Consider the following 22299-nt stretch of genomic DNA (forward strand, 5'->3'; position numbering starts at 1 on the left):
TTTATAGCAATTCAAGGTTCTTTCTATGCTTGCACATTTGTCCTGCCCTAACTTTTGCTCCGTGTGGCAGTAATACGGCACATTCATCAAGAGACACAAATATAATGGCTTAAGGTTTTCAAAACCATAGAAGTAGAGGGCCATTACGGGGGAGCACTATTCTCCCCTCTGAGAAAATGATGCTGCATCCACCCGCTGTGACTTACACCTTGCAAGTGCTGCATTTGCTTGTGCTAACAACAAAAGTAGTCTCCTGCAGCACACAGAGATTGCTCTGTTGTAGTACCAGGGAGTCCTGCAGGCAGTATTTCCACTAAGATACAAGCTCACCTATCTCAGATAAATTGGTTGGATATATTGGCAGAATTAAAGAAGAAAACTGTCTCTTTGACGTTCAGTTCATTTTTCTCTCAAGGTTTTATTCATGATTAGAATAATTAGAAATACTCTGGTCTAAATATGAAAGCTTACCTACTGGCTTAATCACATTACTCCAAAAGCCAGATGCCTAGATACAGGCCTTTCCCTTAATCTAGGCATTTTGATATATCTGATGAAAAGAAAAATGTCAATTCAGGCCAAAAAAATATAATTAAATTCCATCACATTCCAATCCAGAATAGTGAGGCTTCAACTTGACTCATATCACAATTAAAAAAAAATACTACAGTATATAAAGTTACTTATTATATCTGACAGTGAATTCTATTAGACTGTAGAAGAGTCTCTGGAGGAAAATGAAAATAGCCTCCCAAGGGAGTGGAAGCCCCACACAGCATGATTTAAATGTGGCAGCTGGGCTGTGGGTGGAAACGGCGGTTTCCATTGAAAATCTGCTGCCAATATACCTCCTATGGCTAGGTTTCACGGGAAAATGAAGCAGTCATCCTTCTCTGAAGATCAGCCGTTCAGTTTTAAAGATGAACAGACAGGAAAGGTGCAAGGATCAGTGAGTGAAAAGAGAAAGGTCCAGAATGATGTACAGTCCAAGAACCAAAATGTAGAACTGGGAAATGGCTGGAAGAATAAGCATGTAGCAAGAATATGGCAAGAAGAGGAACAGATTTTTTAGTTCTAAAAGATGAAAGGCAACTTTCAAAATGTATACCTCTTCAACAACTACTTTAAATTTTTTGAATACTTTGATGTATTGGATGTTTAAAACTTAAGTCTCATTGAAAGGTATTTAGCAATGTGTTAGTCATTTTTAAAAATGGTCCCTACGTAATTTGAGGCACAGATCGTCAAGGGGAGTAGTTAAATGCCATCACACTTAACTTTAAAGTACTTAAGTTTAGATGACTAAGTTCCTCACCGAATAAATTACCCAATGGGAACATATAGGTATGTGAGCACAGGAGTCACCATATCCAGTATGCTGACTGTGGTATAACTATGCTAGGAAATATGAAGCACCATGAAATGAACATTGTTGAAATCATTTCCCTGTTATGGCTGTAAATCTGGTCCCTCTAGGGGATTCTTTTAATCATCAAGCTAGTTTTTTTCTCTCTCCTTTCCTATTCTTTCTAGAAAACCTAGAACTCCCTCTCGTCCACAGCACAGGCAGAACATAGCCTCATCCTAGCCAGTCTTCACCCACTGTCTTTTCAGCAAGACTCCAGCTTGGGAATTGACTTTGTCCTTGTTTCTCAGGCTGACTGAGAAACTAATGGAGTTTGTTGCTTCCTGGGTTAGCTGGTCCAGAAAGGGGACATGATGGCTTTGCTATCTATAGAAAACAGAGTTGTCCCCTGTACATTAGGGTCACCAGAGAAAGCCGCCTTTGTCTACTGGATCAGGGGATTCTGGTGTAATTATATGTGGTCTGCAAATCTCAAATGCTCTAGCCTATAAAAAGCACCGAGTTACTTAGAAGGAAGGAATGATCTCCATCCATGGAGATATTCAAAAGCTGCCTGGACATAGTCCTGGGCACCCTGCTCTGGGTGTCACTGCTTGAGCAGGGGTTGTACCAGATGGACTCAGAGGTCCCTTCCAACCCCAACCACGTTGTGACACTGTATGTGCTGTATAGATATTATGTCACTTCCCTCATACTATGTAAAACTATACTGCAGTGTAACTAGAAGGTAATTTTTTTCTGTCTCTGAATCAGAAAATTGTAAATTTCATTATAGCTTAATAAATAGGGAGTGTGATGTCATTTCAGTTTTTCAGAACAGCCAAAATTTTTTTGTTTTCCTAAGGAGTCTTGATTTTACAGAGTTCTAGAAACACAGTTCTTTAGGTTTGAAAAGACCTTCAACATCATCAAAACAAATATAAACTAGACTAAGCACATCTCAGTGTAAGAGGAAAAAAATTCTAGTCCTGCTTATGCAAAAGATGAGTTTAATCCATAGTATACACAAAAAGTAGGAAAAAAAAGTCTTACTATCAAATTTAATTAACCTTGATTGTTCTGATGTGTTTCTACCCAAGAAGTCCAGTAGACCATGATTTTTACATCTGACAGCTATAATTTTCATTGAACAATCACAATCATAGTAGATAGAAATACTGAATGTTTTCCTCATTTTATAGTTCTGCTTATATGCTGACATTTTAAACAAGTTAGTCAATGCCATTTTAACTGTTCAGTCCTTCCTCCTACATCCTTTTAATAACTGGAAGCAGCAAGCCTGATTTCTAAGACATGAAGTTAAAACAGTAGTCAGATTTTATTTGTATTCTTTCTAAAACGGTTTTTGTTTTATAATTCTGACTCAATTCCTGAGTCTGTCTTTCTGTGTGATTTCTTAAAGTCTCTTCTTAAGTCACGAGTTAAGCAAAGCCAGGGCATGTCAGTTCTAAGCTTGTCAGTATTTCCAAGGAACACCAAGGTGCTGTAGAGACAGTGCTATGACTCAGAAAGTAATAGACTTTCCTTGCCAGTAGCACTAAAAGAAATTTTTAGCTCACCGCTGAGGAAGGGACAGAAGACCATAAGGATAGAAATACCTTATACTGCATGAAATTAAAAAGAGCTAAGTGTCAGTGGTTTAAGAACCAGAAGTGTTAATTCCAAAGCCCTTCTTGAAATAAAATCATGCAATTACATTGTCAGAGTTATTTCTACATTTTCACAGAAGCAATCTCTTCTTTTTTTCTAAGTTTTTTTTTTCTTCCAAAGTTGCTACGACCAGTCCTGAGACAATGTGTTATTGCAAATGCATTTCAACATCATAAGCAATATGGCCCTTAGTGTCATTTGAAATAGAATACTTAACATCACAAAATGCACTGAGGCTACCGTGTTAACATTTGTGAATTGATTACAAATTAGCAGTTCACAAAGCTTTATAATCATAAAACACAGTTATTCTAATACACTGACTGCAGAGAAGCCATCCATCTACTAGGGAATTTATATCTCCTACTTCCCTTCACAAAGTAGAGGATATCTAGAGAATTCTCTGAGAAATAGGCTTCAAAAACTTTTTCTTAATGTGGTCACTAGTAACAGGGAAACATCCGCAAGGTTCACATGTCAGAGCACATTTATCACATATGTGATGATATACTCGTTGAGATGACTGTTTGCTTGTCCTTTTCTCCTGAAATAGTCCTTACAGTTATTAAGAAACAAGATACTATTAATCCTAATTGACGACCTTAGAAAATACCATGACCAAGCAAGTCCTATGCATTAAAGAGTGTATCATCATTTCTAGAACATGCTTATTGTCACTACTGATACTCAATAACAAATACTTATTAGTTAATATTTATATAAATGAACTTTTCATATGAGATAGATGGTCTAATGCAAAAAGCACTGGAGTAGAATTCAGAGGCATGACTCAACTTCTGGCTGTGACGCAGATTCATCATATGGTAGCAGAGTCACGAACTGCTGTTTACCAAGGGAACGAATACATTACAGCTCTCAGTTTCTATGCAGAGCTGTACAGTGAAATTCTAACATCCCAGTGAAGTACGTATGCTCTTCTCCTATCTAGGGAAATGTAAGCACTTAACACACAGCAGAATTTAGATGCCAAATTTGGAACGCAGGAAGCTATTTCCTATACTGGGGGATTTCCACTCCTAGTGGAAGAGCCTCAAGCCTTCCTTTTTTTCTTACAGAAACAGAGATGAATTCAGATGAATTTTCATAACGAGATGATCAGAGAAGGAATCTCAACCTCAGCCATTATGTAATACGAAGCATATAGGAATGTGTGAGAAATTGGTGTTTAATATCCCTTTTTGCCAGTGGTAACTGAAGCTTCATTTTACACATCAAAGAAGATTGCTTATTCAGAAGGTTATAGTAATCTGCACTGAGAGTGCCCACTTCACTAATACTTCATGCAAAAGACAACATTTATGTGATCTTTACTACCTGTGAAGACTGAATTCTATTCCTCTTCAAAATGATTATCTGTCTTCTATATGAAGTGCTAATGCTGGGTCTGGAATTAGGGTTCTCTATTCTCAGAGTTACAAAACTCTTTCCCTCCTCCTTTTTTGGATATATTTTTGTCCATAAAACAAAAGCAGAGCAAGAAAAGTAAGTAAAAATGCATCCTGACATACTAACTTTTCTATAGTAAACATAAGTTCCCAGAACATGGGAGGTATACGTTTTATCTTATTTAGTGCCGTGTTTTTACAGATCAAAAATCGGAGGTTTTTGAAAACACTAAACTGACACAATCAGATACGTGATTAGAGATGTAATAATTATGCTATGGACTTAATAAGATGTATCAGGATGTCCAAATAAATGTTTCCCAGCAGAATATTAGAAACTTTGTGAAGTTTAATCTTACAGTATAGTTCTACAAGTCTATAGTCATATGTCTGCTTTGACTTCAGAGTTAGACACAAAGTAAGAGAGGGAATTTGAGGGTTCTCATTTTGGACTGGGTGTATTAAAGGTGAAGTCAAATGCATGACGGCTTTTAGCTTTAGCCTTTATTCTGAATGCTTAGTCCCTGTTTGCAAAATAGGTAAAATTTTCCCCTGGAGACATTATGAGGATGAAAATCAGTAGCAGGTACATATTACAGGTGGATTTCTTTAACAAATATCAGTTGCAGAGAAAGCATTTATTCACTACTTGTTTATCCAATTTAGTGGCCAGCTCATTACTTTAAATTTAAAAAAACTGATGGCAGAAGAATCTGTTCCAAGCCCCAGGGAACTGAACTTAAAGCCAACGGCTTTAAAAGGCTGATACTGGCTCTTAATGTCAGTCATATCCTGTCCTATCTCATTTAGCTTTGCAATATTAAAAATTTTATGAAAAATCACAGATTTAAGACACAAGCCTGAATTCAGTCACAGGAATATTTATTCTGTGGCATTATGCTAGTTCACCATGTGTACCATTCATACTCAAAGTGCAGCACTGCTGATTCCTGAAAATAACAAAAAGGCATGAAGTTCTGCAATTCCTTTTCATGTAATCAATCAATTTCAAGATTTGCCTAGGAAGGTGATTCAGATGAGTAGCAAGGAAACTGATATGGTTGGTCTACTCATCAGGTTAAAGCAATCGTATTTTACAGAGTCCTAAGCTGTATAATACTGAAGACATCGTCAGGAGGTATTTAACCTCTGGCCATTCGACTTTGTGCTGTGGATATATTTACTTAGATTTATTATTGTCATCAAACATGTCTCAGGAGTACCTCTCCTTTCCCTGTCCTGAGCTGACACTACTAGAAGCAGCACTTCATACCAACCACTAATAAGAAGTGAAGTCTTTGAAAGAACTGTCTCAACTTATTGAAGAACTTCAGTGTAAGTCTTTAAGGACATATCAGTGTATTTTTAGGAAAAAAATAAAAACACTATTCTTTATTGGCCTTTTCCTACAAGTGTGTTTTTATTCTCTCACTTCTTTACTTTTTTATGCCTTGTTTCCCTCTTTTTTCACAGAATCAAAAAACGGATGAGGTTGACAGGGACCTTGTCATGGTGGACCTCTGGGTCCATCTGGCCCAACCCCTGCTCAGGCAGGGTCACACAGAGCCAGGACTACATCCAGGCAACTTTTGAGGATTTCCCTGTCTACCCAGCTGCCAGTACAATATGAGAGACAGAGTTTTGGGCCTCATGTATGCTCCTTTCTTTACATCCTAAGATGCTTGAAATTCTGTCTTTATTTAGAAGCAGAGTAACAGAGGCATAGGTAGACAAAATGTGAATAAACTCTGTAGATCCTCTGTTCCATCATGAAAAGCACAAATTATTCAACTTCAAACAATTTATTTATCTGCTAGGAGAACAATATAATCTTAGCAATAATCTTAGCAGGCCAACTAAATAAATTTCCCATAGGCAAAAGAAAAACCTGTACAGCTACTTCCAAGATCTTCTTGAGGAAATTATCTCCCCAGTACTACTGGGTGATCATTTTTTAAAGAAAGAAATTTATTCCTGAAGAGTTTTCATTTATTTTGTGGTTGACAGCGACACCTCAAAACAGACCTTTCCACAGAAAACACTTCAGCTGCAAGTGGACTGCTACATAAGTATTCTTAGCACCCAGCACTTCAATGTCATTTCAGTAATATACAAGCCTAGGGACCCAAAGCAGAAAGCTCATCCAAGATCTGCTGTTTGTTGTAGCTGTACATTTGGGGCAACATTCTCCTGCCTTTCAATTTTATTTTTCCCCCTTTTATCAGGCTAGTACTCCGAGCACATGAACTTGCTGCCACTGAAATTGCTATTCCCAATCCAGATGGTGCTACAAGGAATTAAGCTGTGGTTCTTTTGTACAGGAAACATTAGACAATGGCCACTAGCATGCAGAGCCACACACCAATTCCTGGTGTATATCTGGTTGATATTTCAGACACAACTTTGTACCTTCGTAATCATTAATCAACAATCAGACAAAGAATATATTGCTGAATCCAGACAGCAGCCAATACAGATCTCTAATACATTATGGATTCTCTGTCAGCACATTTATTTATTGTTTGCAGTGTTCTGCTTGAAAATCCCTATGCTCTTTCATTTTATTTATTTAATTCCGGGTTGGTTTATTTTTTTGCTAGCTGGATTTAACAAAGCAATGAAGCTCCATTTATTAATGTTCTTTACAAATCCTGAATGGTGAATTAAATTACATAAATGAAAGAATGAAATTGCTTAAGTTTTTATCCTCAGGTAACTATCTTGTAGGTCATTTTATCATTATTTAACACTATATTAAAGTTTGGCTATCAGCTGAGAGAGAAATAAATATACATTTATCAACACTTCCAGTATTCAGTGGGATTTTTCACAGTACCATAAAAGCAAGGAACAATAAGGACCTAATTGTTTTGTGGTTTGGCTTTAACATAAATGCATCAGTGGACCTTAGGTTCTGCACAGCATGCAACCATGCTCTACTATCAAATTAATGTTAAAATATGTATGTCCCAATTTCTGATTTACAAGATCGTTGACAAATACTAAAAAGGACAAGCATGCAATAAAGTTTATGGATGGAGTGATGGCATGCACAATGATATCCTCATAAAGAATAAAGGGGGAAAGTTATTTATTCTTGTGGATTCAAGAACTAAAATACAGATAGACTGTCTGCGTGCACAGAATTTTTCATAAATATCCCACAGTGCACCCTGTTGTACAGCAGCCATACATTAATTAGAGCATTCAGCAGACACTGCAATGTGTTACACTCACCCAAGTGAATCTTCATTTTTCACATGCAGGGCCTTACTAATTAAAATCAGCTTTGCAATTAAATGTGGAAAATTGTGTTAAATTTTCAAGCATGGTTTAGAAAATATGCATTTATTTTTAGGGTATTTTATTTTGATGCAAATGAGTTTTCCATCAAAGTGAGACTAGTAAAAGGGAGGTATGAGGATTTCTCTTTTTTGTATTATAGATGCTCCTCTCAGTTGCAAGTTGCAATGCTCCACTATCTCTCTGCCAGTACCTGGCCCTGTTCCAATGCTTTTAGTGAGTGCTATCTGTCAAGGCATGAATAATACAGCCCCTAGGCTGTCGGCAGAATTCAAATGAGGCATACATCAGGAAGCAAGCACTCGACTTTAGCTCCAGAACATGCTCCTGTGAAGACAGGCAATTATTCACCCACGGCTGCAGCCATGGCAATCAAACTGGTGGGTGAAAAGGTATATGAAACGAAAAAATTTGAATAAGAAATATGGCACAACAAGCCAGAGAAATTCAATAATTTTCCAATAAGAGAGAGTCATTTCTGTCTTTTAATTTTGAAGTTCGGGAGTCAGAATTATTTCTCTCACACTGTTCTAAAATATAGATGACTTAACTACAGCGTATAATGCCATGGTAATACAAGGGTGTGGGGGAATTTTCATAATCAAAAGAAGAATGCTAAACTCTAAGGTATTTATAGATTTAAATAAATCTGTTGTATCAAGTGTCAAATTTCATGCTTAAAAATTAAAAGATGATCAAAACAATTCTGTCTGTATAATGTAATACAAAGAAACATACAGCCTCATAAAGCACCAAAGAACTGGCTGATTTCAAGACATTTGCTGGGAAAGTAAAACGCAATATGTTTTACTAGGCTGGGGACCATTCATATACTATAGATCCAGACATTATTATAAGACCTCTTCTCATTTTGAGACTTGCTTCTTTTCACCAGTGATTAATGAAAAAAAATCCTTACATATGCAATATGAATGGAAGACAAGTTAGGGACAATTTTTTGGTAGATGAAATCTATAAGTTGCATTATTTCATCTGAATTCTTATTTTCATCAAATTGAAATTCTTGATATAATGAGCGCTCTATCAGTATTTCCATTTTAAATTTGGGTGTATCATTCAGCCCTAATAAGTCATTCTTCACTTAAATTTGATACATAATATTTCAGAACAAAATTTCAGACAATGGTTTTTATCTGTTTTCAAATGCACACTTATACAAGTATATGCATTAAAAGAATCCTAAATTAACACATATAGCTTTACATACCAGCTTAATACTCTTTTTGGGGACCGTATTTACTAAAATGTGTTTTTTTCTGAGGAATATTGTATTTTGCAAGTGATAAATCCCTTACGGAATCTAATTGCTTTTGTTGCTGGAGAAATAGTTTAAACAACCACGTCAACCATGTTAAGTATCTTTTAAAATAGGCCACTGCATGTAATTAGTATTTTTTTTTAATGGAAACAAGTTACAATTTGTATTGTGTGTCTAAATACCTATTTACATAAGAAACCTTCACCATCTATTGGGTATATGATGTGTTGTTTATTTAAAAAAAAATGCTAAGCACATCGCAACACAGTACTGTGTAATACTTACAAAGCCATCACTCTCACCTACTTGGTAAGTAACAGACCACAGTTGGTACTCAGTTACTTTGGAGCACCTATGGGATTTTTGCCTGCATAACAGACACAAAGTTGGACTTGCTTTTACATTTACATTTGTATATATAGAATGTGAATGCTTTTGTCTTTAAAAGTTGAGTAATGAAACTGGCCAAGTTCCTTCTAATCACAATGCAAGAACACCCAAATCTTAATTTTTTTCTTTAGGCATCTAGCTGACAGCCAGCCTGAAAACAGTTCTGACAGCATGGACCTAGTGTGCATTGTTTAACTGCAAAATACTGAGATGGGTTGATCATAGCTAAAAGTATTCAAAGGACGTGGAATGTAGTTATTGTTCAAAAATAATACACAGCTTGGAAAGTGTAAGAGTGCTGTTCATTATCATGCTATTCCCCACAGTGGACCTGAAGAGCTACTAAAGGAATAAAATGAACAGTATTAGGAGTATGGTCCGGGGTGGGGGGTGGGGGGCTGCTTTTCACTCCTAAGACTGGAATTCTTTTCTTGTCTCCACAACTACCTGAATGGGTCTATGTCTCTCTCTCCCTTCCTCCCTCCCTCTTATATCTTCCACAACCTGTGCCTTTCTTGTTGGTTTTTCCCACAAAGATATGTGTTTCTTTAACTGCATTTTCTAGTTGATCTTAGGTGCCTGGAAATACAATGTCATTGAGGCACGCCTCATGCTGCGCATTCTAGCCAATGCTGGATAATCCATGATCTTTCAAGTTCCTAGGTATTACTAAAATGCAAAAATGATAAGATTGCTCTTAACACACCTAATTTGGGGCATTTCTCCTTAGAGCCCAAACTGGGATGTTTTTTGAGCTTTCTATGCAGCCATTTGGGAGAGATGCTTCCCCCAAGTTAATTTTAAAGATCCTAGCATCTTCCATTTAAAACTGCCCAGCAGAGCAGCCTGTCCATCTCAGCTGACTTGATAGCATGCCCAACTAGCAAGCTAAATTAAGCACTGCACTTAAGAGCTGAGAGTGAAGTATTCACTGTCATGCAACGTTTAATTTTACAGTAAGATCTTCTACAAAGAAAAATCCAAAAGGTGGAAATGATGTAATAAGCCACTGCCACTGTTACCGTATCCTAGTACCAGTCTTGTGTTTTGATGCACCTCAATGGCTTATAGGGACAGCTTGTTTCCTTGGCAAAGTCCAGCATGGTTATGGCGTAGAGTTGTGAACTTAACAGCAGCCCATTCATAATTAATTTCATAATGAAACATTGATAAAACTCTCCTTTGACGTCTACTTGATATTTTGTCAGCAGAACAATGTCTCATCCCCTAAATCTGCCTGAAAATTTGAAAGGATCTTTTCGTTTCAGCTGAAGTTTAATGGAGCATCTGAACATTGTTTTCACTGTAACACTGATGTTACAAAGATAAAATTATATTGACAAAAATAACATTAAATTGAAAACAAAGCTAAACTAAAAATTCCAGAGACTTCATGATGCTATTAAAAAAAAACCCTCAAAACAGGATAATGTTAGAGAGCTGTGAATGCATCTAGTGATAGCAAATACATTTCATTTCTTATAATGAGTTAGTCTGATATTGTGAATGGAAAGGTCTTAACCTCATTAAAATGCTCTGTGGGCCTAAATGGAATTGAGTTAGGCATCACCTGAGCGCATAAAATTTTTAAGATAGTCTGATTTCTGTGAAAGAAATGTTGGAGGGTCTTTCCCACACAAACAGAAAATTAGGAAAAAAACGATAAATTCTTTCAAAATTTTTGAAAAATTTTAAATTAGGTGTTGATTGGACTAGATTAAAAAAAATAAATTGCTGTTTCAGGAAATAAGTGTGTTGTAAGCCTCAACAAATAATTTTTGTTTTTACGCTAAATGAGACACGTTATTTCAATATATTTTGATTAGTAGATTGGTAATCAGAGTGGTAAGAAAACAATTAAAAAAACCCTAAGAATTCCTGTGAAGAAAAAAATAATTTTTGATACATTTCCAATTTTTACTTTTTCTGCATCCACCCTAAAATTTCATTTAATTAACAGTTCTGAGACTCAGTCTGTTTGTGTACTGGCAAACAAGAATCATGTTAAGAAAACAAAGTATGGAACTGATACCTCAAGACTGCATGCAAACCTTTCAAACCTTGTATTTCCCTTCTCCCTACCCCAAAAAGTTGATGTTATACAAACACAGGTAAAAGAGTAATTCAGAAATTAGATTTTTTTTTTTAAGCTAAAGAATTTTGTTCTGTGTAGTTTCAAAATTATTGGTTTTGAAAACAGCGTGCAAATCCCACGAAGCATAAATAAATGAATGCAGTCACAAACTTGTAACTGGAAAGGACATTATAATCATGTCATTTAACTGCTAGATCTTTGTGAAATTTCTGAAGGAAAAGAAGGATTTGGTGCCACTCATTAATTACCGATGAAGCTTGTATTTATACGAAGATAATGGAAAAAGAAAAACAAGATTTGAAATGAGAAATCACTAACAGTTTTAAGAAGAGTGGTTTTGGCTAATTCTCCTAAATTGGTGTTCCAATTTAACCAAATCCCTCAAACTATCACAAAAACATTACCATTTTTTTATGATTGAAAAAGGATTAGGAAAATAAATCTGAATAAAAATATTTACTGCTTCATATTTTTAAAATGTAACTCAAAATAATTTTAATATCAGGCACATCAATTTCTTGTTTTAATTTTGAAAGTATTTTCTTTATTTGTCCCTAAGCTTCATTCACTGTTAAGAAATGACATATCCAGCACTGAGTGGACTGATATATCGCTGTTTTGCATTTTGCACTTTTCAGATAAACACCTTAACCATGAATGCATAGAATAGAATAGAACAGAATAGAAGTTGGGAGGAATCTACAAATATCATCAAGTCCGACTATATAATTTCCATTTAATTCATAAAAAACATGTCCCATGTCCTCACTGTGAATCATTTATCAAATTTGGTGCTAAATATGTATTCTTGTAAGCGTAAACACCACGAACGCTCTAAAATCTGAAAAAGTCAATAGTGAAAAAAATCTTAACAGTTCCAGGAGAATTTAACAGTAGTTTGAACACATTTCTCTTCACATGGCCAAAATATCGGCCATTTAAACAGTCTGCTGTATAAAATATGTTAAATAAAATGCACTGCGCATAAGAAAAATTCATGTGTTCTTGAGCTTAAACGTTGATATTTTGTCAAGATATTGCATGAGAAATTAATACATGAAAAATTTAGTAAATGAATGTTTTTTTTATACAGACGTACAAGACAATATTGAACATTCATACTGCAGACAAATTTAAATATTGAGTGTAACATAATGCTATTATTAACATAATTATATTATTAACAGTAAACAGTTAAAATTATTTTCTTAATGGAGATCTCTCCACATATCACGGTTTAGAAACTCGAGTAAATATATTTCTAACTATTCTGTAATATTTGAATCCAGAGGTCTTACTATCAATGATTTTGTCTTATGCTTTGATCCTTGAGCCTAACCATCATCAAACTCACAGTATTCAGAAGCTCTCATTTAGTTATGAAATACATTAAATAACAGAAATCACAATGGCACCAACACGTCAGCAAGGCCAAATTTTACTTTGCAACACATGATCAAGAGAGCTGCATGAAAAAAACTGAGAAAAGATTGAAAGTGGAACAAGATTCTTCAGCAAGAACTTGATTTAGGTTTATGTGTGAAATTCAGCTCCACGGTTAAGATGGATAGAGTGGTCCTGCGAGCATTATAAGAGGGTTTAGGACCTGTCCTCATTTGCATTAATAAAGTTTTTAATTTATGTGATGTTTAAACTTGGTAGAAATTTCAAAGGCTTTGAATAACATAGCACAATAAAGACAAATGAAAAACACTGCTTAAAGAAAAAAAGGAGAGAAGAAAAAGATACGAATCCAGATAGATTCTAGGTCTAATTTCAAATTTGTATCCTTGTTTGGTTTATCAAGGTTATGCCAGCTGACTTGTTTTCATGCCAGCTGACTTGTTTACCAAATCTCTTCAATAATTATGAAAAATTACAGATATTACCTTCTGTGCCTTGCATATTTGCCACTAACATGACCACTGCCATCACAGCCAGGCGTGGGACAGCTGCAAAAGAGAGAGAATTAATTACATAGGTGCGGGTGTGCTGCAGAAAAATTATACTAAAAGCAGGCAGGAGGTATTACAGAGATGGAGGGCAACAAAGACAGAGAGAGAGAAATCAAATAACTGAAGGGAAAAAAAAAAAGGAGGGGATGCTTTTTATTAGCAAGTCTCAAGGGAATTAATTTCATCAGTGCAGCAGGGCATGAGCAAACCACCAATGAACTTGAAAGTGCATTATACCCATTAAAAGGCATGAATTTTCTAAATTGCTAATGGGGATACATTTTACACTCAGAGCACTAACCTGAACAGCTCTTGTATGGCTGGTTCCACGGGAACTGCAGAGAGATGGAAAATATATAAAGATTTATCATCTATTACAAGTACCCCTCTTCTACAGAAAATTACCAGAAAGGTTGTGTAAAAGCAAGGGTCAGAATGAATCGTGCAAAGAGATTCTGGAGGATGAAGGTCACCCTGAGCGGGGGCCTTGAGTGATTTACTGAAGCAGGAGACGTACCTCGAACACCTTTGGAGCGTGTGCGATGGCGCTTCTCGTCTGCATCCACCTCCATCTGGGAATAGATTAGCAGGCAGTCAATGTTCTTATCCTGCATGCACAGACTATCAATGCACAGACTGATACAGTCTCTCACACAATTTATTGACACTATTTTAATTCCATTTTATCCCGCAAGGGAAAGTCCAACTTACAAAGGATTTTCTGGATCTTTGCGTTTGTTTAAAAACAGAAAACACAGTAATTTCTGCTTTAATCAGTCAATTTGCACGCCCTGATTTCATAGCACATTTTGTGCAACAAAGTGCTAGTTCTTCCTTTGTAAAAGGTATTTCTGACAGAGTCCTGATAACGCCCTTATTTTGAAACAAGGGTGCAACAGATTCCTATATAGTTTAAAATTGAAAGTCAGTGGGTCCCACACTATAGGTTGCTTTCTAACCAAATACTTTGCATTGGGAGAGGAAAGAATAGTGACAGAAAAGGAGACAAAGAGTCATCACTAGAACTTCATGGATTTCATGTCATTTAATATGCCACTACAACCTTTGCAAATGTTTCATTGCTTAGACATGTTTTTCTAGATTCAGGAATGTGCTCACTCAATAAAAATGACTGTATCTTTATTTTCATTTTATAAACACTGTTCCTATCAGACATGACTCCTTCTGCAGTGATAAATACACAGAAATCTTAAATCTTTCCCAGCTAGGGGCAGGGCTGCTGAATAGAGCTGAAAGTATAAACACTGATCTGTATCTGTTACCATAGGGCCATAAGGATTTTTCTGACCTTCCATGTACTGCTGTCACCAGATTTTCAAAGGTGAAACTGCATAGGCTTAGCAGAGTTTATAATTTTGTACAATGCAAGCAGATCACACTGAATTCTGTTGAGAGACCAAGTCCCTGAAAATCTATGCAGTATCTGCATCACCAGCTACTTTGCATGCGGAAAAAAATGGGACTGCAAGATGGATCTGTGGTAGTTTACACATAGAGATGATATGAAAAAGGTCAGGAAGCACAGATACTGACCTTGTGGCTCTAGTTCTCTCAGGAAAAAAATAAAAAACAATTACCAGTTTAGAGCTCCCTCAACTCATTGTATCACGAGGAAAGAGTCAAAGCGATAAAACTTGTAGGTGGCAGGCATTTAGTGGAAAGAAAGGACCACTTTCACAAGACTGTGCTGCCACTTTAGCTCTGCTTCTTGGTATTCATCACCTGGTTCCTGGCAGCATGATTTATTCCACTCTTTAGGAATGACCTTCTAAAATAAGCAGAAATCACAAAAGCTACTATAGCAGCAGCCTCTGCTAAGGGGCTTCAATTCTCGTGTGTACCTTTGCAACATCTAGAGTGTGTTTCATTAAGATGCCTCTGTATAGTTGTGTGAATATGTATTTGAAGCTTTGGCTCCCATCATAGTCAACCAATGGTGTTATCTGAGGTACTGTAAGGTAACACATCAAGCCTCTAATTGCCAGTCCAGAAAGACACAAAAGGGTGCGTATAGGTCCTCTGCTGTATTTGCTGACTATGTGAATATGTTTTAGCCTCTAGTATCAGAAATGGCATTTGCTGTCTACGCCTCAGTAGCTGAACTTTACCCCAGTCAGCACTGCCACCAGAGCTTCGGGAATAAGTCCTCTCATCATCTAGAGGTATAGCTTCAGGCTGGGCTCATTCAATCTATAGGCACCTCTGCCTCTACTGTATAGCTCTCCATTGACTATAAGATACCTGGCATGCCTCTGAATACCTGCTATGGATGCCTAAATGAACATAATCTGTGCCTGTTCTATACCCTGAGTTCACACTTTGAATGCTTCTCAACTCCTAAGACTTGATGGACATCAACTGTATGTCCTGATTCCACACAAATACTTTCTGAACTTGAGTTTCAAACTATTCAGGGACCCACAGCACTCTTGCTGCAAAGTTAATGGAGTCACTTGCAATTTCTGTCAGGAAAATATTAAACAAAAACAAAAATGAATAAGGCTGGTTTTCTTGCAAAGGAAACCTATGTATGCAGGCCAAAAGGATTCTGCAGCAGATTTGTCCCGTTACCTCACAGGGACCATCCAAGAAGGAATGCTGTGGAGGTGTGTGCTCAATGTGCAGTTTAGTCCTAATCCATCAGTTCTTGGCATGGGACAAATAACCCTGTAAGTCCAGTTAACTGACATTTCTGTGTAAGAACCAAGATTTTCAAGTTGCCCTGTCAAAGCAGATAATAGCATATCCAGAACATAAAAATTAGTTGTCAGATGATTATACTGTTCTTTTCATTTCACTAACAAGAGAACAGTACCATTCTGTAACTCTTGTAATGCATAAGAATATGTGAGGACACCAGAATTGCAGTTACTTGATCTTTAGCCTAATATGCATTTCAAAAAAACTTTAGAAAATATTATCTAGCATCATTAGCCACTACCAAAAAACTTGCTGAAAGAACTATTATGAATATAACATAACAGCTGGGGCAGCATTTCTAGGAAGGGGCACACCATGAAATAGATTAGTGTGTCTTTCAAAACCTAAATAAGCTCACTAATTTGAAAGCATGGAGTTTGCTTTTAACTACACTGGCAAAGAATCATAGAATGGTTTGGATTGGAAGGAACCTTGGAGATGATCTAGTTCCAACCCCCTGCTATAGGCAGGGACACCTCCTGACAACCTCTAGACCAGGTTGCTCAAAGCCCCATCCAGCCTGGTCTTGAACGCCTCCAGAGTTGGGGCATTCACAGCCTCACTGGGCAACCTGTTCCAGTGTCTCACCACCCTCACAGTAAAGATTTTCTTCCTAATATCTATTCAAAATCCACTCTTCCAGTTTAAAGCCATTTCCCCTTGTTCTATTGCTAAGCTGGAAAAGCCCCAATGAGATCCACACAATCGAGATACAGAATCAGATCAAGAACTGAAAAAAGGATCGAAAAAGCTGCAGGCATGCAGGACTATTTTAAATATACTTGTGTATCCTGTGTACCCTGATATTCCTGCAGAAAGGCATAAATCTGTATTTCTGACCTAGATGCCTTTTCATATGTGGCAACACGTGCCTTGGATGGTCTAGGACATCTCAAAGGATAGCAGGTGTCTACATTTAGGCAACGGAATTTTATTTTATATCTTCACTCACAGATCTTCAAGACTTGTCATATCAAATCTTCAGTTTTTTCACCCCACATATTCAATGTTTGATTCTGGGAGCAGGCAATTTCTTGAAATTCACCATGACGCCTACCTACTACCATAGGAACCCCTAAATGCGCTACTGAAATTTCTGTGGCCAGGAAATAGTATTCTGCTCCAAGGCCTACTATTAGCTCACACAAATGCAGACCTCCTCACAATTTTCACATGCACGTTATTCTTCTTATCACAATCACAGAATCAGAGAATTGCAGGGGTTGGAAGGGACCTCAAGAGATCACAGAGTCCAACCCCCATGTATTTCACATGCAGATTTTCTCATATGAAACAAACAAACACAAACAAACAGAGTCTATATTAAGCTCTTTTTTTTTTTTTTTTGAGTAAAAATAAAAAAGCACAACTTCTTGTGGTCACTTGAGTGCAGGCAGTTAAGACAACTACATTTCTTATGTACAGAATATGATCCCAATAAATAAATATCAGCACACATACAAAAAAAAGTGAAAAAATATATCTGGGAGAAAAAAAACCTTTTTTATTTTAAAATTTGGAGATAATTAAATGCTGGTATTAACAATCCCCAAGAAATAAAAAAGTAACGAAGAGCAACCATTTGTCATTTTAGAATCAGCAGTCCCAGGCATCATCTCCTCAAATGAACCAGGATTGATGGCTCTCCAAGACATTGTTATTGTTATACAACAAAACAGCAATATTTGGGAAATGCTTGTGAACTGAAGAAACATTCTGAAAAAACAGTAATTGTAACAGTCTAAACCAATCTTTACTAAGCGCTGAGAGGATGGTGTGGCACACTTAATTTTACTGAAATTGACCTTTAGTAACATCATGTAAGAACTGATATAGGATTCAAGATAATGATATAATTAGCACCAGTCAACACTTTATCATGGAAAATTTGTAGTCAGGAACACTTGAAACTGCTTTTTGATGACATTTTTAAATTTGCTGATAAAAGTAGCTATGTTAAGATATCGTGTACTCCGACACCTTTTAAACATTTCATGCTCTCTTATTCAATATTCTGATAATAAAATAGGTATTCATAACATCAGCATATTTATAATGGTTAACAAATATTTCTCCAGAAAAAAACAAATATTTTGTGTAAAAAATTTCTTCACAAAATAATTGTAAAAATTAAAAATATATATTTAATGAGAGCCTTTCAGATATAATCCCACAGGTATATGTTCTAGCCCTATAATATTCAGTATCTTCACCAGTACTCTGGAATTTTATACGTTACTGAAATATGCAGATATTGCAAAAATTAATGGAGCGATAAACAATGTTGGAGACAGGCCAATTACATATACTAGCCTGAATCGCCTGGCAGATTTAACTCATCTAAAGAACATGCCAATTCCAAGGTGCTGTATCTATGAAAAAAGAATGTAGGCCATGCTTGAAAGAGCAAAGTTCATAATCTGCAGGGCAGTAACAGTGAAGAGGATCTGGATGGCCGGACGAGCATGAGCAATTACTGCTGTAGCTAAAGGGCACAATGTGATCTGTAGCTGCTCAACCTTTAAGGCTATAAGAATTTTCCAGAAAGCCACTGAGGTACTCAGATACGGTCAGCAACTTGGTAACAGAGGGCAAGTTTTCATCAAAACCATATCTATTTTTCTGTTAGCTTGCTTGATACCCTGTTGGAGACTTTTCAGTATTTAGATTTAAGTCTGCGAGTCTCATAATACTTAGCTGCAACTAAGCTCCCAAAAGTTTTGACAGACACCACCACTTTACCTATCTCTAGCTGTGCTCACATAGCTACCATATGTGCTTCCTCAGGGCTGCCAACTGTGAGACATCCAGAGCTTTGGGCTCCACTCCAGGATAAATGGCAAGTTTTGCTCACTAGCAAGGAGGTAATTCAGATTTTTCTTTCCTAGCAGACAGGTAGACCAGAAAATGATCATTCTTGTTAAAATTGTCAGGCTCTCCAAATTTCTTGGTAAAGGCATGCAGCATTAGAGGTTCAGTCTCAAGTTCCAAAACTAGTTCAGCCAACACGTGCTTAGTGAAGTACTCCAGTTTCACTTTAGCTGTAATTCACTGGATATGTGAAAAACATGAAGAAGCTAAGAGCCTTAAATCAGGACTTTTTCTTTCCCAAGCTTGCAAATGGAGACACTGCTATTACAATGAAATGCTTCAGAAACTAGTCATCTATTCCAGATATACACAGCTTATTCCATAAATAACATGTTCTAATTTGCATTAAGACAGACACGCTCAGTTTCTAACAGTACTGATTGAACTGTTTAGAGAAGCAACCTTAGAGAAGGTGCTTCAATACTGCAAAAAGTCAGGAAAGAATGAACACAATAAGATGGAGTCTAAAAAATTCTGATACATAATGCAAAACTTGGAATACAGATTATTCAAGAGAAAATTAAGAATATTTACTTGACCAGGGTCTGCAAATCTCCACAGTATACAATGATTTAAAAAAAAAAAGTAAAAAAAGTGTAAGAGGAAAAGGAAGCATACTTTCATAACTTCCGTCTTTCCAATGTTTGAAAGTCGGAATGAAAGGATTTAAAGATTTTTCTTTTTTTTATTCTCAAATTTGCACAGTTTTGGGGCCCTCAACACAAGAAGGACATGGAGCAGGTACAGAGGATGGCCATGAAGATGATCCGAGGGCTGGAGCACCTCTCCTACAAGGTCAGGCTGAGTGAGCTGGAGCTCTTCAGCCTGGAGGATAGAAGGCTCCAGGGAGACCTTATAGTGGACTTTCAGTACCTGAAGGGGGCCTACAGGAAAGCTGGGGAGGGAGTTTTTAAAAGGACGTGTAGCGACTGGATGATGGGAAATAGCTTTAAACTGGAAGAGAGTAGATTTTGAATAGATACTAGGAAAAAATTCTTTACTGTGAGGGTGGTGAGACACTGGAACAGGTTGCCCATTGAGGTTGTGGATGTCCCCTCCCCGGAGGCATTCAAGGCCAGGCTGGATGGGGCTTTGAGCAACCTGGTCTAGAGGCAGGTGTCCCTGCCTATAGCAGGTGGTTGGAACTGGACGATCTCCAAGGTCCCTTCTGACCCAAACCATTCTATGGTTATATGAAATATCTCAAAGGGTGAAACAAAATATGTCAAATGCATCTCCCAGAGTTAAAATTATTCTATATTGTCATAATCAGAGAAACATGAGCTGGAGAATGCTGAACACCTTGTGTGAACAGTGTATCCCGTAATATATTAGCACGCTGCAGTCCTACTAAAAAAAAATTGTAAACAGAACTTCTACTGTTGTCTAACATAGGTTTCTCAGCATGTCTTGTATTCCAGGGAAATTTATTTTCTGATAAATTAGCTTATACAACCAATTATTACCAATAATCTGATTAAATTTTAAAAAGCTGGATAGTTTTTGCAAAATAGTATCAAACCTATTCAGTAAATGTGATATTTACTAATAAGCCCCCAAAATCTCAGTGCTTTCTTACAGTTTTCACTATCTGAAAACCAGAAACTCTTCTGCTTCAGTATGCTGACCTCCACTCTAAAATAACAAAAGACAAACAACTAATAATTGCAAACAATACTGTGTGATATAAATAAGAAAATAATATCCGAGATTTATGCTTAAATATGGAATGTAATTTTTTATGGTGTATTAATTTACTTTAAGGAGCAATTCCACTGCTTTGTGCAACTATCACAAAGTTCTGTGTTGATCTGAATATATGCAGCATGAACTAGAATAAAGAAAAGGCAATCTAAAGATTAAGAAGAATTATAGAATCAGGGAATCATAGAATGGCTTGGGTTGGAAGGGACAAGGATCAAGTTCCAACTCCCCTGCCACAGGCAGAAAAGAAAGAAAATGTTATTGAAAATCTGGATTAATTTAAATTTTTCCATACAACTAAGAATATCAGTGCTCAGCACATGATCTCAATACTATCATGGTACTTAAACTCCAAGGGTAGGGCATTATTCCCAAAGTACTGTAAGATAATGCCATATGTGCTCTTACATTGTTCCTCAACCTAGAGTGACCCAAGATTTAGGCACTCTTTTTTTTTTTTAATTTTAAATAAGTTGAAATTGTAAACTATTTGACCAAGCATGGCCACAGATATCTAGTTTCATCTGACGATGCTACTAATGGTAGCAGAAGAGGAAAAATAAGGTGAAGGTTTTGAGGAATTAAAATGTGCAGACCGAGCTAACATAAAGCTGCTCTCACTGTGTATCTACAAAACCTTAACTTTGCACATGACACAAAATCTTACTAGCTTTACTTCTAGAGATCTGATTCCTGCAGTCAATGCAGAGTTTCCTATTCAATTGACTGAGTTTTCAGTTGGAGTTAGTGATACAATGCTTATAACAATATGCTCCAACAGATCTTCTCCAAGTTTCAGTGGCATAGACTAAGCTTGAATTGATAACAATATTTGACCCTTAATTTATGCCTTACTGATCACAGTCCTGTAAAGTAATTGCATTCTGTGACAAAATGGCTGCATTTGTGGATGAAAGAAGAGCAGTAGATGCCATTTACCTCAACTTTAACAAGACTTTTGGTACAGTGTTCTTGTTTCCCGTTATCACTCTATATGCATAGCCAGTTCTTTGAAATCTGCTCTCAGTATTTCAATCCTCTTATTCAGGATCTTGATTTTCACAGAAAACTTGCAAGATTCACCCAAATTTTTTAATGCACTTATTTTTTGATGATTGGATCTACAAGACAAAACAGAGAAAAAAAAATACAGGAAAGAAAGTCACATTAAGAAGCTACTTGAATGCTTAAGGAAAGGTCAGGAAAAAGGGAAAGCAATTTCCCTGTCCTTTCAGACCCTTTTTCCCACCAACCTAGGTGCCTTAGTGTGAACATCTGAAATTTAGTTCAAATATTTTATAACACTCTTTTCAAGTAAAACAGCAAGCTTTATAAACAATTATCAGATTTTAATCTTTCCCTCACAAAGATACTAACAAACAGTTAGACCATCTTAGAGTTCCAACGGAAAGTTTGCGAAGATAAAAGTCAGAAGTTAAGGGCATGCATTACAAAGGGACATAATAAGCATGTGATGAAACTGATGGCTAGAACATAAATTACTCCTTTGTGCAAACATTTATTAATATCAAGGACAGTCTTTCTTGCTGAAAAACAGA

The 22299-nt window shown here is 36.5% G+C and overlaps 1 protein-coding gene across 1 annotated transcript in view; it reads right to left on the reverse strand.

Annotated features, from left to right (window-relative positions):
- The window catches only part of MYT1L (myelin transcription factor 1 like), a 136184-nt gene extending 114328 nt beyond the window's left edge, over positions 1-21856 (reverse strand). Inside the window, exons 1-4 of the mRNA XM_021393058.1 lie at positions 21680-21856; positions 13962-14016; positions 13746-13779; positions 13379-13441 (exon numbers count right to left, since the gene is read on the reverse strand). Coding sequence (XP_021248733.1) covers positions 13379-13441; positions 13746-13779; positions 13962-14016 — 152 coding nt within the window. The 5' untranslated portion in view covers positions 21680-21856. The remainder of the gene's footprint in view (positions 1-13378; positions 13442-13745; positions 13780-13961; positions 14017-21679) is intronic.

This window comes from Numida meleagris, chromosome 3 (assembly GCF_002078875.1).
Source record: "Numida meleagris isolate 19003 breed g44 Domestic line chromosome 3, NumMel1.0, whole genome shotgun sequence".
NCBI classification, from domain to species: Eukaryota; Metazoa; Chordata; class Aves; order Galliformes; family Numididae; genus Numida; species Numida meleagris.